Source organism: Podarcis muralis, chromosome 3 (assembly GCF_964188315.1).
Source record: "Podarcis muralis chromosome 3, rPodMur119.hap1.1, whole genome shotgun sequence".
Classification (NCBI taxonomy): Eukaryota; Metazoa; Chordata; class Lepidosauria; order Squamata; family Lacertidae; genus Podarcis; species Podarcis muralis.
Window position 1 is genome coordinate 74,455,516 of NC_135657.1, and position 17,363 is coordinate 74,472,878.

Genomic DNA, 17,363 nt, shown 5'->3' on the forward strand with positions numbered 1-17,363 from the left:
CATCATTATGACATTGTTTTGTTCTCTGCATGCAAGATTGTATGAGAACATTAAAGAAAAACAACTAGGGGGGGAGGAGACTACCATCATATGAGCCATCTTGGGTCATTTGTTTTTGGACTGTGGAACAATGAACAACTCTTGCTACACTAGCTCATAGAATCATAGAATTGTAGAGTTGGAAGGGACTATTCCTTGGAAATGGTGCAGTGTGATCTGCCATTGCCTAGAATGTCACAATTCTCCTTGTTGGGAGCTGATGTCGAGGAGCAAGAAAGCACCTGCAGGAGAGAGAACGGACAGGAAAGGTGAGGAACCCCATATCATTATCCTCTTTTATGTTTCTTACACCAACCATGCCCTTTTTTCTTTTCACTGCCTGAAATTTCTATGGCCTGAGGAGATACTTAAGTTGGCAGCTTAGGATGTGTATGTTGGTAGACTTCCCCAGAAGATGAGCTTTAGCGTTTGAACTTTGTGACAGATTTTTATTATAGTAATTTTGTATAATCTCCTGGTTTTCATAAGGTTGAACAAACATAATCAGAAATGCCTTTAATTGTGATTTCATCCTAAAGGTTATACACAATAATAGTGAAAGTCCAGTAAGATTATTGCATTGTGGACAACATTAAATCAAGGTTGCTAAATAGGCATTGTTCAAACTGCTGGAGGATCAGTTTCCTTTGAAAGAACTCTGAAATATATAGGTTGGGACTTGGTTACCAACCACTGAATTTATTGATTGATTGATTGATTGATTGATTGATTGAATTTATATTCCTCCCTATACTCGGAGGTCTTTTCAGATTGTGTTTTGTTGGTTTATCTTTGTTACCACAGAAGCAGTCTTCCCAGTTTTATGTTTTTTAATGGAAATCCTGAGAGCGCACTCTTGAAATCTCGATTTATTCTTCTTTGCCTTCAAATGTAATTTGTAGTCCTGCATCCATACTTTACAAGCTACTGAAAAGGAAGTGAGGAATTGAGCCCAGGCTGTAAATTGAACGTAATGTTTGGTTGGCTGTGTTAAGGTCTTCAGCAGAAGCCCCTTTCTAATGTGCCTTTGAAATCTGGAGACATGAAATGTTTGTTCTGGAAAATGGGCTTCCTCTTACTGCCCACAACCTCAGGAAAGGAAGCAGTTTCGTGTCCTAGTAATATATCAGTTCTTCAGAAGTTAACCATGAAGCATTCTTGAAGATGCTTCATTTGGTAACTGAAATTTATTCAGTATCTGAATAGAGCCCAATCTTTTGGAAGGCAAATAACACCATTTTGTTTTGGGATGCTATCTGTACGTCCATTCCTCTGTTCCAAAACATGCAACTGAAATATGCAGCTGTGCATATTTAGAAACCTATTAACTGCCCCTCTACACTGAGTATTTTACTTGTGCTGCTCAAGGAAGACCCGAGAATGCCCCTTTGAGCATACATCCATCTGGCAATTCAGTTTCTGGCCCACAAATATGAGCTCATTTCCGCAAGGATGTTATGAAATCCCAATATTCTTTGTAAAACCTTCAATTTGTGCAGGATTTTGCTGTCTGAGACATGTCAGGCCTCTGAATCAGAATGATTTTGTAAGAGTTACTTCCATTGACTTGATTTGGTTTATTATTTTCTGTGTGGACACACAACACGGTTTACAAGATGAAAATTAAAGTCATAGGGTGATAGCCAATGTTTGTCAGAGTACACCCATTGAAATCAAATCCACAGATTTCAGTAAATCAGCTCTGAGTTTGACTTTATTATTTATGGATGACATCCAACTTTCCTAGCTTACTAGGAAAGAAGGTATATAACAAGAGTCTGACCTAAAATGAGCCACTCCAGCAGCGCTAACGTCAACCAAATATTAAGAAGAGAGTCTCAAAATGCGTATTTGGACTGTGAGGGTAGAATTCTTTGCGGAGCGGTCTACAGTAGAAAACATCCAGTTGCCCTGTGACTTGGCTTAAACAGTGCTTTACTGTCTCTTACACCATTTAGCCTTCATGGCCTGTACTGTTTAGGGAACAGGACGCTGGTGGCGCAGTGGTCTAAACCACTGAGCCTCTTGGGTTTGCCAGTTAGAAGGTCAGTGATTCAAATCCACATGATGGGGTGAGCTCCCGTTGCTCGGTCCCTGCTCCTGCCAATCTAGCAGTTCGAAAGTGCACCAGTGCAAGTAGATAAATAGGTACCACTGCGGCAGGAAGGAAAACAGCAATTCCGTGCCCTCTGGCTTCTGTCATGGTGTTCTGTTGCACCAGAAGTGGTTTAGTCATGCTGGCCACATGACCTGGAAAGCTGTCTGTGGACAAATGCCTGCTCCCTCGGCTTGAAAGCGAGGATGAGCACCGCAACCCCATGGTCACCTTTGACTGGATTTAACCGTCCAGGGGTCCTTTACCTTTTACCTTACTGTTTAGGGATACAGAAGTAACAGTATGAATGATACCCATTTCCAGTAACAGCAATAACAAACCACTAATGTGGTTAGAAGAGCCGTTTATTTGCATCCTATCTGTGGTTATGTTGTTGGAAGCAATTTTGCATGGATTGCCAGGATTATTGTATTTTAATGTAAATATTATTTTTTCACTTGTCCATGAAAAGGTTCAAAGATCCAGAAACAAGCAAATGCGTGAAATGTTTCCTGATGGATTCAGTATTCATCATGCAGGAATGCTGCGGCAAGACAGAAGTTTGGTGGAAAACTTGTTTTCTCGTGGATATATAAAAGTCTTGGTTTGTACAGCTACATTAGCTTGGGGTGTCAATCTTCCTGCTCATGCTGTCATTATTAAGGTAAGAGCATATCCACTCTCCATATCAGCCATTAAAAATCTATAAAGTGTCATATATTTACCATTGTTTGCAAAAGGAAGGGTAGGTTTGTGGGGGTAAGGTATGCTGCTAATTATCTAGTAATGTTGGGGGGGGGTCGCTTGAAAAAACTGTCTCTCCCCTTTGGGAATCTAGTTGGATAGTAAAGATTTAAATATATCACAGATTATGGAAGGATTAGTTTAAGTACATTCCTGAAATCCTGCTGTATTTGCCTAATTTTGGTCTTCAGCTCATCTGGATTAGACTCATGTGTGTTTATGTTAATTTTTATTAACTTTTCGTCAACCAGGGAACACAGATCTATGCTGCAAAAAGAGGCTCCTTTGTTGACCTTGGAATTTTAGATGTCATGCAGATATTTGGTCGAGCTGGACGACCTCAGTTTGACAAATTTGGAGAAGGCGTCATTATTACAACACATGACAAACTCAGCCATTACCTGACCCTGCTTACTCAGCAGAATCCCATTGAGAGCCAGTTTCTGGAAAGTCTGGCAGACAACTTGAATGCAGAGGTACGTTTTCTTAAGCGATTCTGCGTAGCTAATACATACGACCCTTTTGAAACCAATATGAATAAAATGTGAGAAAATTCAGTACTGTTTATATTCCTAAATTATACAGCTTCACTAAATAGTTTCCGGGGTTTGCGTAGTGACACTGGGTAACATATTTTGCAAATGTAGCAGTGCTCTGTAGAGTCTAAATCAAGAATACTGAATTGTGTTTTTAATGTGGTTAGCCATTTTTATGAATAAGACCAAGTCTGGTTTAACAGCTCTCAAGCACTTTTAAAAGCTGCTCAACACATCAGAAGATTTAATGGCTCTTCTTACTGCAACATGTTGTGTGTAAGAGGTTGGCCCAAAAAGGAGATAATTACATATTACCAGAAGGGATTATACTTTTCCTGATTATTCTCCTTGTACAGTACAAACCTTTCTCAAGTGGATTTCAGTCTGCACATGCAAATGTAAAAACAAAAAAAGTGAGTTGTGTGAAGTTTGATGGGTCGTGAGGAAGGACTAGGGGATAGGCCAATTCATTTTCCAAGCTCCACATTAAACTGTGCTCTTTTTAGGATTCTGACACATGCCTTTCTGTCAAGTTATAAGAGGGAGGATCAGCACAAGTGTGGCCTTCTATGCTTCTTGGGCTACTGCAGAGGGCTTCCTTCCCATAGCCTCCTAGACTATGAGAATGCTGCGAGTGGTGTTTCTTGGGTCAAGAAGAAGTAGTTAATATTAGAAGCTGTAGTAGCAGTCTTCTAATTTGTCAGGATTATGTTGGCATAGTGTGCAGATTCATACAGGTACCCATCACAGTGCTGTTGATTCAGATCTGAAACAATTGTGGGTGAGAACAATTACCTTTTTTTAAAAAAGAAAAGGATAAAGGCCATCAGTCTTCTAGTCATGATTATTATATAATACCTCCAGGATCAGAGGCAGCATGGCTCTTAATACCCATCTCAGGGGAGCAACAGAAGGAGATGGTTATTGTCCTCATGCCCTGCTTGTGGACCTCCCAGGGTCATCTGATGGCCACAAAATGAGTGCTGGAGTAGATAGACCTTTGACCTGAACCAACAGGGCATTTATTATGTTTACATCTCTTTGAAAATTTTAGCAAGCTGGTATTACCTTGTATGATAGATATACCAATTGTCCACTGAGATGTGTTATTATTTTTTAGATTTCTATACCACCCTTCATCTGAGGATCACAGGGTGGTTTACAATACAAAAACACAAAATACATACAACAGTAACAATCAAAAGCAATCACCGCCGCCACCTGGCACATGGTTTAAATGCCATAGATTTTTTAATTAGCCAAAGGCCTGGTAGAAGACAAATGTTTTGCCTGGTCCCCAGATGTAGTCACTCTCCTATTCCCCCCCCCCCCCAAAAAAAAAAGTCTTCCAGTAAAATGCCATATTCTTGAGGCAACAATAGAGACAAGCAAGTGAAGGACTGCTCTGCTAGTCCTGACCTTTGTTTTGCTCTCTATTTTGACAATGGGCATGCATGTACTGCCTCGTACTGCTTTGAACATTGACCACAGGAGGCAACCTAGCTTCCATATCAGAAAAAAAGGCAGAAAGAAAGTTAGAACACTCATTTTTCTTTGGCCGCCCCAAAATGCAATTTCGTTTTCGTAAAAGTTTAATTATGCTTTAAAAGATCGAGTGCACAGTAAGCATAAAATTAATCTTCAATGGTCAGGAACTGTGCCAGTTTCCGACAACTGAGGGTCAATGTTGAAGTGTGTTAATGATTTCTAATAAACTTATGTTAGTGAAAATAGCAATGCATCTCAGCTGGTGTAACTGAAAATGCTGAAAAGCAAAAGTGTGAAGCACTGACAGGGCCATGAAACCATCATTTTTTATGTACTCTGGAACACTGGACATGACTTTTCCTGCTGACATGACAAGCCAGGAAAGATCGGTACTTGCTTGATTACAGAAAATCAATTGTAAGTCAGGCCAATTACAAAAGTCTTTCGTTTCTCTTGATTGTAACTCAGTCATTTATCTCTTTCAGTTCAGATGATCTTATAAATATCTTCCATTCTTGCTTAACTAGCTTTTGCTATAATCAGAGGGAAAAGGCTTTGGAGTCATCAAGAGAAATCCTAATAAAGTTACCAGCTTTTCTGTTTAACGGTGCTTGAAAAAGCAAAAGTAACGCAGAGAGCAATTAGTACCACCTGCTTCTCTATGTTCAATTCTGTTGAAATTACACAAAGAGATGTTGCATCCATTCTCTTCCTGTTGGAATACCCTGCACTTCCCCGAAAGCTACTGGGAAGCCTCCAGAATGGTATTTAATGTGGCTGTGGGGGTTGCCACAGTTGGAACAATGGCATACGTCAGTGGACATCAGAAATCCTGTGTGTGTGTGTGTGTGTGTGTGTGTGTGTAAGTGTGTAACTGCCTTCCACTTGCACTAAGCTGGGTTTAAGGCCATGCTTCAGTGGTTCATAATTAAAACTGCTGCATTCTTATCAGTCCCAGTGGGAAGACACTTGGTTGTTAAAGGCCAATTTAGGGTTAAAACAAGGAAAGGCTTTCAAAATAAGATGGGCAAGTCGGACATGCAACACAGTGTTGTAATGTGGAATGTTCTAAGGTGTTGGGTCTTCTGGATAGAATCCAAAAGGGACCTCCAACTAATTGGAAACACCAGATTTTCCCTTTGTATCTACTTTTGAGAACAGAGTATTCTAGAGATAGTTATCGGACCAAACTCTCACCAGTTTCCATAAGAAATGCCTTTACTGAGCTGCGTTTCCGAGTTAAGCCCACTGCAGTCCTAGATGGCTGCTACAGGAAGGTCCCACACGCAGACAGGCATTGCATTTGTGGTCAACCTCAGGTGGAAGACATCACTCGTCATCAGGTAGCCTGCTTCTTATATAGAGACCCAAAAGATCATTTTCTGAAACCTTTGTTCACAAAGTAAGCAGGTACGCGCCAGCAGAAATGGTTTGTTTTCTTTTGAGTGGTAAGAATAGCTTTTTAACACAGAGAGTGCCCACCCCCTATGCACTGTTTTAAAAAAACACAAAACAAAACAGGAAAAATGAGTTAGATAAAATCGCTGTAAATTGTTGTGGTGATTTAGAAATTTAATCAGAAATCAAGATGGATTTGAGATTGTTGGTATCTCTGGTAACGTCTCTCTTTTACATCATGGCTGGTGGCTCACATTAGGGATTTTGACTGCATAAGCAACGGCATGCACAGCCTGAAAACTAGAAATAGAACAATGAGAACCTGCAACAAAATGCCGACCCTTCTGGAGTACTCCTGTTTGTTTACTCCAGCCAGCCAGCCATACCCTCCTCCACAATACTCCATTCTGTCTTCCCTCCCACTCAATTTTATAACCCTCCCTGGAATAGCCAGTCAGCCTTCCATGGCTGCTAAGCATGCTCAGTTCTTAACATGTGGTTTCCCAAAGTAATTTTTTTCTAAATATGTTTTTTACTTCTGCATACCTTGGAATTCCCCAAAGCCTTCTGGCACCGTGTGTGTGTGGGGGGGGGGTGCCATTTTGACTCCATAAGCAACATCACTCAAAAATAAGATTCTTTACTGGAGTAAGCTGTTTATAGGTGTTACAGATTATACTAATGATAAAGGTAAAGGGTAAAGGGATCCCTGACCATTAGGTCCAGTAGCGGACAACTCTGGGGTTGGGGCGCTCATCTCGCTTTATTGGCCAAGGGAGCCGGCGTACAGCTTCCAGGTCATGTGGCCAACATGACTAAGCCACTTCTGGCGAACCAGAGCAGCGCACAGAAACGCCGTTTACCTTCCCACTGGAGCAGTACCTATTTATCTACTTGCACTTTGATGTGATTTCGAACTGCTAGGTTGGCAGGAGCAGGGACCGAGCAACGGGAGCTCACCCCGTCGCTGGGATTTGAACCGCCGACCTTCTGATCGGCAAGTCTTAGGCTCTGTGGTTTAACCCACAGCGCCACCCGCGTTAAAAGACCAAGCAAAAGCTGCTATTTTCTGTTTGATACGCTCATACATTTCCAATACTTAGCTTGGAAAAGTGAGTCTTCAAATGTTCCAAAGAAGCGGCACATGATTGAACTCAAACCAAAAAACATGCCCCCCGCACCTCACTTTAGAGAAGCCTCTCAATCTTTGGCCTGGGCACCTAAGCTCTGCAAGGGAATCTGGCAGATTGTGAGCTGCTGGGTGCTCTAAGGGAGAGAGGTGGGGAACCTTTTGCAGCCTGAGGGGCACATTCCCTGCTGGGCAACCTTGTGGGGGCACGTGCCAGTGTCAGAGTGTACATTTTATAAGTAGGCTAGTTTGTATGCATGCTCACATACAAGTCTCCGACCTTTATGCAGACAAGCAGAAGGCATCATCAGAGTTCAAGGACAGGGCTGATGAGGGGCATGACCCAGAGAGAGGGTGTGTGACTAGGGAGGCGATGGGTGGGGAGGGTATTCCAAGGTGGGATATGAGAGAACCTTGCCTTGGCTTCATATAAATAGCCTGCTGCGGTACAGTAGTGCAACACCAGGCATCCTTAAACATATTCTGAAAAGTGAGGGGAAGTATCAGTATGCACAGCGCTCAGGATTGATGCCAAGATGTATGTAGCATGGTCTGTGACATGATGGGGTAATATATAGAGAGAGAGAAAAGGGGAGAGGAACAGGCCTCTGGAAGTATCTGAAATAGTGCTTTCGTTAAGGACTTAAAATACAGTGGTACCTCGGGTTACATACGCTTCAGGTTACAGACTCCGCTAACCCAGAAATAGTGCTTCAGGTTAAGAACTTTGCTTCAGGATGAGAACAGAAATTGTGCTCCAGCGGTGCAGCAGCAGGAGGCCCCATTAGCTAAAGTGGTGCTTCAGGTTAAGAACAGTTTCAGGTTAAGAACAGACCTCTGGGACGAATTAAGTACTTAACCCGAGGTACCACTGTACTATGAAGCATGTCTCCCACTGTTCAGTATGGCAAGTAAGTTCAGAAATGTTGCTTTAAAAATAACAAGTAAATTGAAGGTTGCTCAGGCAGGACATAAAATATTGAGCTGTTGGGGGTGTGGGGTGGGTGTTGTGGCAAATAGATGGCCATTCAGAATATAGTAGCAGTTCCAAAACAAGCAATCTGGCATGACTATGCTGTTGAAGCACTTGAGAAAAGAATTCATGCTGTGCCAGTTCAAAGGCAAATGTTCTATCTTCTGCACACACCAGATTCCCCCCTTGCAAATTTTGATTTAATTATAGTGTTCTATACTTCAGCTACCCAGTAACTTTTGTGCAGGGATATAGTTCATTAAAAGTGTTTTACATCTTTCTGTGTAGATCTTCCTTTCATTACAGTGTCCTCTACGCTTATCTTGGACAAGGTCATTTGTAATGATGTACATTTACTGATGATCTGCACAAGTATGGTTGGTTTGAGAGGGAAAAGGGCATGGAAACAAAACTAATCCACATTACAATCTCTCGGATCGTTTTTTTAAATAATAGAATTATAAACGTAATAAAGGAATAATTATTTTCTCTAGGAATAGCATTCCTAGTGATTTTAACTGATTATAGTCTATGTTTCTGAAAATGAGCTAATCTATGTGCACAGTTTTTAATGGCAGTTGGACATAGCAGTTGTTTTGTTATCTACTCTGGCATATGTTGGTTCAAACAGAGCTATGCACCTGCCTTCTTTTCTTGTAAATAACAGTGAACAGTTACTTCTTTGCCTGCCTACCTACAAACAAAATCAATTCAGCCTTGCAAAGAGAAAAAACAAAGCAGAATTCTACCTGCTACTTTGGGTTTTCCTTATCAAGCAGGCAATACAATGCTTTTTTACTTTTGTTTTCTTAGGAGTCCAGTTTCTGGAAAAAATAAACCAACAAAACTGTTATGATAAAATGTTCTTTGTTATGTAGTTATGAATCATTCACAGAAATCAAAAGCATTTCCAAGCCCTGTCTTAGAACTCATTTTCTTGTGGGTGGGGTGGCGACGTTGAGTGTCAAAATTTGCATGTTCGCCAAGCTACCAAACACATGCGCAAAATGAAGTGTGTCTCTCTGTGTCCAAGTCCTGTATACCAACACCTCCGAAAGGATTTTTTTTTAAGGTGCCGCCAGAGGGCACAGCTCAAAGATGTCTTCCAAGATTTGGGGAGAGGGGAAGCTGTACTTGTATGGCAGCTTTCATACTTGGAACTGGAATCTAGGCAGAGTCCCTCTTTCCTATCTATCTATCTATCTATCTATCTATCCATTCATCCATCCATCCATCCATCCATCCATCCATCCATCTATCTATCTATTTACTATATTTTTATGCCACTTCAGACAATTGTTCTCTCCCAAAGCCGTTCTCATGAGTTTTCAAAAAGAGGAAAGGAACAGGCCCAGGCTTACAAACAAAGAGAACAAGACACACAAGGGGCAGAATGTGGAGAGGAAAGGTTGAGATCAGTTCTTCTTAAGGCCAAAACAAAGTCGGAATGGATTGTTGTAAACCACTCTTGAGCCTTTTTGGCCAAAGGCCAAATGCCTAGAGTATATGGTGAACTACAGTCATTTAAATCCAGTTTGGGCTAGGCTGATCTTCCTTTCTGGTAGTCTTCCTTGGATACCAGTTGGTGGTCCCTGTTCTGTTGGCCAATAGATGGAACCCGAGTGTTGCTTTCCTCCCTCCCACCCCTTCTGCAGCTCGAGGGCAATTGGACATTGGAGCAGAGTGTACTTTTGGCAAGGTGTCGGGAAGCAAACTCCTGTAATTGTCCATTCCTTGGCCAATGGAAAGGGGCAGATTTGTGTCCCCCTTGCCATTATGTTCTTCCTGAGAAGTGGGGGTGCAGCCAGCCCTCCTCTGCCCCCCGTGGCGCATGGATTCCTGACTGATGGCAGAGTTCAGAATGTGCCTGCTGAGGAAATAGATTGGAGAGTACAGTATGCAAAGAGATTTTGCCTAAGTGGCAGCTCGTGTCTGGAACCTGCCTCAGGTGTGATCATGCAAGGATAATGGGTTTCTTCTCCCTTGTATCCCGGGAGTTCTGGGGCTTCCAAGGTCTGTGTGTCCACAGTTCCCTGGGGCCTTTGCACATGACCTGAACAAAAAAGATAGACGATACTTTCAGTATATTTTTCTGTGCCCCCTTGAAATGGGAGGTGTTTAAAAAGCAGCAGTGACACAAAATAGATGGTTTCAGCTCAGCTTTCCTTTTTCTCTATAAAAAGAAAAGACGACAGGGCACTGAAGTGGACACAAGGTGGCAGCAAATCTTCAAAAGTAGTTTATGTTCTGCAGCACCATCTGTGTTCAATAAGGGCTATAATAATAACATTAAAGAGTTTAACATCTTCATGGCTGCAGCCTTTAATCCATTCGTTCTGTAGTAGCCCTGTTGATGTTTAACGAGTGCAACTCCACAGTGAGGATTTTTTTAGGGCTGTTTTGCATATTTGCCTGTTTGCTATCTATTTTTAAAAGCAGCATTTTGGTTCAGAGGGGTAAATTTTTGCAAGGCCAATATCGCTATCAAAGCAGGACAGGGAGAGAACATGTCGAGAAGGAGCACATTGTTACCTTTTCTGAAAGGAGTGCTATAGTTTCAATAGTCCAAAACTTAACATTTCCAGGAGCAATAATGATGTTGTGTAATAGGATGAAATGCCTTCACTCCTCTTTCAAAATAGAACAAGCAAGTACTTCACTGAATCATGGGCAGAAATCAAATGCATACATTAGTTTAGGTAACAAATTGTGTGATATGCCTGTGGCTTAGTACCTTTTTTTCTCTCGTTTGAATGGAGATGCACTCATTTAGTGTAGATCTGCATTTTTAACCTTTATGCGGCCCCATTCAGATATCAAAATAACCTTTATTTGACTTTAAATGTCCATGATAGCAGAGAGATACAATTTGGCTCAAACAAAATCTGGTGCTATTAATGCAGTTGGAGAATTTTGTATTAAAGATACTTTAAACAGCTTCATGTCATCCTGACACAGGTTGTGGGGCTCGGTTAGGAGGAGTCTTTGTTTATGATAAGATAGAAGCTTGGGGTTTTAGAACAAATGGAAATGTTTTATAGGATAATTTTGGAGAGGGGAATTGGATTACGATGGTTAGACTCTTGGGGAATGAGTTGGTAGTACTTATTTTCAAGTAAATGTGCTTTGTTGGGGATGCAAGGTTTGCCATTATAAATTCACTTGCTCGGAACTAGTTTCCATATAAATCAGTGAGGCTAATTTCTAAGTGAATATCAAAGAAAGTGTGGAATTTCAGAATTTATTTTATGAACTTTTTTTTTTTACAGTGATTCCGTATAATCTGGTGCTTTGGAATTGGCCAAGTAAATGGGTGTAGTTTTGGTGCTGGTTTTTACATAGCGCTTAATATAGTTTGATGACATTGTGTGCATTTAGGGCCTGTCATACGTCTCAATCACATTTCAGCATTTGTGTTGTATGAGTCATCTTGCAGAGTCCATATTACAATATATTCTAGCTATATGGGGTGACAGGTCATTGTCTTATCATGGTAGTTTCCATTCTGCCATTGCCCTTTTAAAAACAGCCCCTTTAGCTAGATGTGCAGTTCAAGAGAAAGGAGGATATAGCTGTAAAATAATTGAAATCTATTTTTTTAAAGAAAATTGTACACAAATTCTGTGGCATCACTTCGGTGTTTGTGTATGTATCTGTTTACCTTGACATGCATTCCCACTTAAATACATATGACTAAATAGAAGAGTGTTCCCCACTTGGAATTGTACAAAAATATTAATGCCCAAAATGATGATGGGATGCAGTAGGATCCAAAGTTTCATTTGAAAGGGATCATTTGGTGAGTAGAACTCTGCTCCCATGAATTGAAGCTCCTACTGTTTATGGAATAGAACTTCTAAACCCAGACCAATATACAGAAAGCAAGATTATAACCTCCCGTATTGTACCAGTGAGTTTTCCAGCTTCCTTTAGCACATTTGCATGATGGGAGGCCATAGAGGGAAATGAGAATCAGAAGAAATTGCCTTCTCTCTTCTGTTCATGAATTTCTCCACGAAAGTAAAAAGCCTTCTGTGAGTGAAGGATAAAAACTGGATGCAACTCAATATCCTGTTGATGCCCAGGACACTTGAGCAAACATTTTCCATAAAGCATCACAGTAATGTTGAAATGCATAATCTGGTTTTCCAAGTGTACTGCGTTCTAGGTTTGTTGGCAGAATATGACACTCCTACTATGAAAGAACTGATATTGTGGAGAAACTTTCTATCAGGGCCTCTGATTTCAAGAAAAAAGCATAGGATGGAAATACTTCAAATAAAAAAATAGTGAAATAAATCTTGGTGCATTTTTTAAATTTTTTTTTTAATGAAGCCCCTTAATTTGTCAGCTTGGGAATATTTCATTATAACATTCCTCATTTCCTGCTCATAGAATTTATGGTTGCCTTTATATCAATCTCATCTCTTAACATGTAAATTTAATTTTATTTCTTCCTACTTGCAGATTGCTCTCGGAACAGTGACAAATGTCGAGGAAGCAGTAAAGTGGATAAGTTACACTTACCTTTATGTACGGATGAGAGCAAACCCATTAGTATATGGCATCAGTCACAAGGCTTATCAGGTAGAAAATGCATGAAAAAACTAACCTGCTTTCTGGTTCCATAATCCTTTCCTGATGGGAGATTAAATATTTGCCAGTGCTGCTTTTCCTGACGTCAGCAACTCCTCTAAGTGCTTTAAAACATGGAAAATACTCCATTGAACAAAATGTAAAAGGGAAAGCAACTTGAATTATTTTTCCTGAGTCATCCTGATAGATAAAGTTTTGAACAGTCAGGCAGAACACACAGAATATGATGAGCACACATCATATGTGAAGGTGGCCTATTCAGACCTGGTTTCGTACAGCAATCTCTCTCAGTATTTCGGTGCTAAATATAAGCTTTGCAAACTAAGTGTGAAAATGTTCGTGTGAACCCACTTGTGTGTTCATGAATTCATGAGCAGTCGTGGGTAGGCACCCGCTGATGCCCCTTGGCATCCACACATTCATTGTTATGAGAAAGGGGTTCAATGTGACCCATCTGCAGCTACCAGGGTGTGTGGTTGCCAGGCACACCAGCAGTTGGATAACCCCTAGCTCTTTCAGTTTAACACTCAGAATCTGAGAGTGAGTGCTGGTATAGTGGTTAAGGGAATAAACCCTGAGTATTCAAGCCTGTTGACTGAACTCAGTAGGTAATCTTATGATCAGCACTGCTACTCAGTGCTGGATTTACATATAAGCTAAACAAGCTATAGCTTAGGGCCCCACTCTCTTGGGGGCCCCCAAAAAAATTAAAGGGGAAAAAACTGGATGTACATTTCCAAAATATAAGATAAAAAAATGTGGGTGGCGCTGTGGTCTAAACCACTGAGCCTCTTGGGCTTGCCGATCAGAAGGTCGGTGGTTCGAATCCCCGTGACGGGGTGAGCTCCCATTGTTCGGTCCCAGCTTCTGCCAACCTAGCAGTTCGAAAGCACGCCAGTACAAGTAGATAAATAGGTACCACTCTGGCAGGAAGGTAAACGGCGTTTCCATGTGCTGCTCTGGTTTCACCAGGAGCAGCTTAGTCATGCTGGCCACATAACCTGAAAAACTCTGCGGACAAACGTCGGCTTCCTCAGCCTGTAAAGTGAGATGAGCGCCGCAACCCCAGAGTTGTCTGTGACTGGATTTAACTGTCAGGGGTCTTTACCTTTTTGTTAATATACTTCTTCTTAATTGTATTTCAATTCAACAATTACTTTGATAAAATGCATATTTTGTTATGTGCAAACAGCTTTAGATACCTATTAGATCCATAAATTACCAAACAGCATATATTCAACACAAAAAACAGTGACAATTTGTTGTTGACAAAGGACAGCTGGACATATAAAGGGCTCCATTACTTTCAGTAGCTTAGGGCCTCATCAAACCTAAATCCAGCCCTGCCACTACTCATAGAATTTGTCTACCTTGGTTACAAAAAGATATGTGGCATCCCACATTGCTTGAGAAAACTTCTCCTTGTTCAGTAGGACAAAGTGATGATGATAATTATTTGGTAGAATCTTTTTTCAATTAAAAAAACCCCCATTTTTCTTGGAAGAGAATTGCAACATCATAGCTACGAGCAGTGACTGGATAGTTTGTCAATTTTTTGTCACACAAGGTATCATTTGACCACACTTAGATCAAAGCTAGGCTTTTTCTCCTTCTTATGGCCGATAATTTCTTCTTTACTTTCACATTTTAATGAGACTTACAGCTTACAAATGCTGAAAAGGCAGGTGTTTGTCTTTGCTGCTGTAGACTGCTCAGGCTCAAATATAAAATTCTAAGAAAATTTCTTAAATCTGCCTTTAGTACCTGGTGTTTGCTTAAATTGTTCCTATAACATTAAATAAAAGCCATTTCCCTCTACTCATGTTGAATATATTTGAATACTTGAATATATTTGAATTCTGAAATGACCCTCTTTAACACAGAATATTCTCATAGGGAGATAATAGGACTTTTAGGAGCCCAAACTGAAAAAAGGGAGAATTCAGTACAATGAATCTTTGCCTGTCTTGATATGTACTACAGGGGGAAAAAGAGACTTCTTATTCTTTATACAGTTAAGGGATTTAGAACTTCATGCTAACATTCAGTTGTTGTTTGTAGTAACTTCTTCCTACTGCAGCCAGTGGTTACACTGAATTAAAACTTTGCTCATCTCTGAGTCCAGAACAAATTGGTCCCAGCTCCACTGTTTCAAAGGGATGGGTTTCACCTTAGAGGAGAAGCTTGATTTTGTGAGTGCAATTTTAGGAATAGCGAAGCAAAAATTAGTTCCTCTTCCCCTTGCATTTCATATCTTAAGCAAATATTTTTCAAACCATTAATATATCCGGCAATTATTTAGTATAACAACAACAGCTACAATAAATTCTTCTAAACATGTCACCTTTTGTTATTGCTATCCATAATAAGGCTATTTGTCAAGTTATGTATACCGACACATCCCAAACTTATTAAGCATTTCAGTTCTAAATATTCCAGATAAATTGAACGGAGTCAAATGAAATCAATAAAATTGTACTATGTATGCATAGCCATATATTAATCTGAAACTGTAAAAGTGGGTGGACAGGGGACAGATAAATATATATAATGCTTGACTGTATTTTAGATGGATCCAGGCTTAGAGAAGCACAGAGAGCAACTAGTGATTGAAGTTGGCCGAAAGTTGGACAAAGCTCGGATGATTCGTTTTGAAGAGAGAACTGGATTTTTTTCTTCTACAGATCTAGGCAGAATTGCCAGCCACTACTACATTAAATATAATACAATTGAGGTACCCATGCTATTTCTCTGCATACTTTCTCATATTTTGAAATAACACCACGAAGATCTGTTTAACAGCATCTTCATCTTAGATTTGTAATAAAATAAATAGCTACAATTCTGTGCTTGCTTATGTGCTTTTAAATCCAAGTTCTGGAGGGTTGAGGGGACTTGATCTGGTGTAACATTATTGTTTGCATACTCTTATTCTATAAGGGAGGGTTCAGAGAAAACTACTAGTAAGGTAGGATTGACTCTGTGGAAAACACCATTTTATTCAACATGTTGGAAATGTGTATATTCTGAAGACATATCAGTAATTAGAGTGTTGCATAACTTGGGATTGTAAAGAGGCAGTGATTTCTATCCTGTTATGTGTTGGTCACAAGCAGCATGGTTTCCACTAAAACCTTGATTATTTGTCTCATGATCCACAGTGGCTGGAACTAATGTAATTAATCGTGTAATTAATTTCAGTGCATTTCAGTGGAAAGGAAACATTGAAACCAATGCATAAAATCACAATTATTTACATATTATTTGCAGTCTAAAAATATATATAGTGAATACTGTTTGTATGATTTCGTTAATGACCTTGGACAAACATTTGAATTGTGGCAATTTCAGCTCCCATTTCCATTTCTGACATAATTCTCCAACACCCTATGAAGAACATTTGTGTATGTGTTTGCAGAAGTGATGTTAACTTCTGAAAAGTGTTAGTATTTGTTGCTCCATATTTGAAAGACTTACTGTGAGGATCTTAATTGAAATATGTTGCATCTTTGAACATACAGTCCCATTTGGGTTATTTAAAATCAAGTTATTTATGTCCTTATATTTGGACTTATATTTGAGTGGTGATGTTGACAATAAGTTCTCCATCTCTACCACTTTGTGTCTAGTTTGGCACTATTGATAAATATTCTCAAAGGCAAACCTCTCTTTTTTTTTTTTGCAGACTTTCAATGAACTATTTGATGCTCATAAAACAGAAGGTGACATTCTTGCTATAGTGTCTAAAGCAGAGGAATTTGAACAGATCAAGGTAAGAACGCATCACCATTTTTTTAAAGGCTTCTTTTGTACACATGGAAAGTTGTGTGTGTGTGTGTGTGTGTGTGTGTGTGTGTGTGTGTGTTACTGAATACAGGAATGTCTTCATTTACTGCTATATAATGACAGATCCATGCATCTCTCTGTCTCCCATGCACAGTGTTGCACCTCTCAGTGTGGTGAATGCTAAAGCCCACACTAACAGGGGCTTCTTGAGTACAGCTGGCCGGATATACATGATTTAGGCCAGAATCTTATTTTCTAATGAGAGTACATTTTCTAACCCCGGACAACATTCAGTGATGTCTACCTCCCTTGCACAACTGGAAATCCAGTGCAACAAGACTTCCAGTTTCTATTCTCTTCTCTGCAGCCCCTGTCCATGCTTCCAGAATGTGTTCTGCAGGGTTTCCCAACTGTCTAGAGCAGATTTTGAATGTGTGCAGAGAGCTTTGGGGGGAGGGGGGGGAGAGAGAATGGAGAAACCCTGTTACGCAAGCAGATGCCTGCTCATGCTACATCTGATCTCACCCCCAGTTTTTAATTCATGGAATTCACTTTAAAGTGAATAGTCTTAATGAGGAA

The 17,363-nt window shown here is 40.2% G+C and overlaps 1 protein-coding gene across 2 annotated transcripts in view; it reads left to right on the forward strand.

Moving 5' to 3' along the window:
* Positions 1–17,363, forward strand: part of ASCC3 (activating signal cointegrator 1 complex subunit 3) — a 205,333-nt gene that overhangs the window by 107,818 nt on the left and 80,152 nt on the right. For both annotated transcript variants that reach the window (XM_077926143.1, XM_028723051.2), the window contains 5 exons: positions 2,607–2,798; positions 3,130–3,354; positions 12,870–12,989; positions 15,568–15,732; positions 16,684–16,770. In XM_077926143.1, the coding sequence (XP_077782269.1) occupies positions 2,607–2,798; positions 3,130–3,354; positions 12,870–12,989; positions 15,568–15,732; positions 16,684–16,770 (789 nt within the window). The remainder of the gene's footprint in view (positions 1–2,606; positions 2,799–3,129; positions 3,355–12,869; positions 12,990–15,567; positions 15,733–16,683; positions 16,771–17,363) is intronic.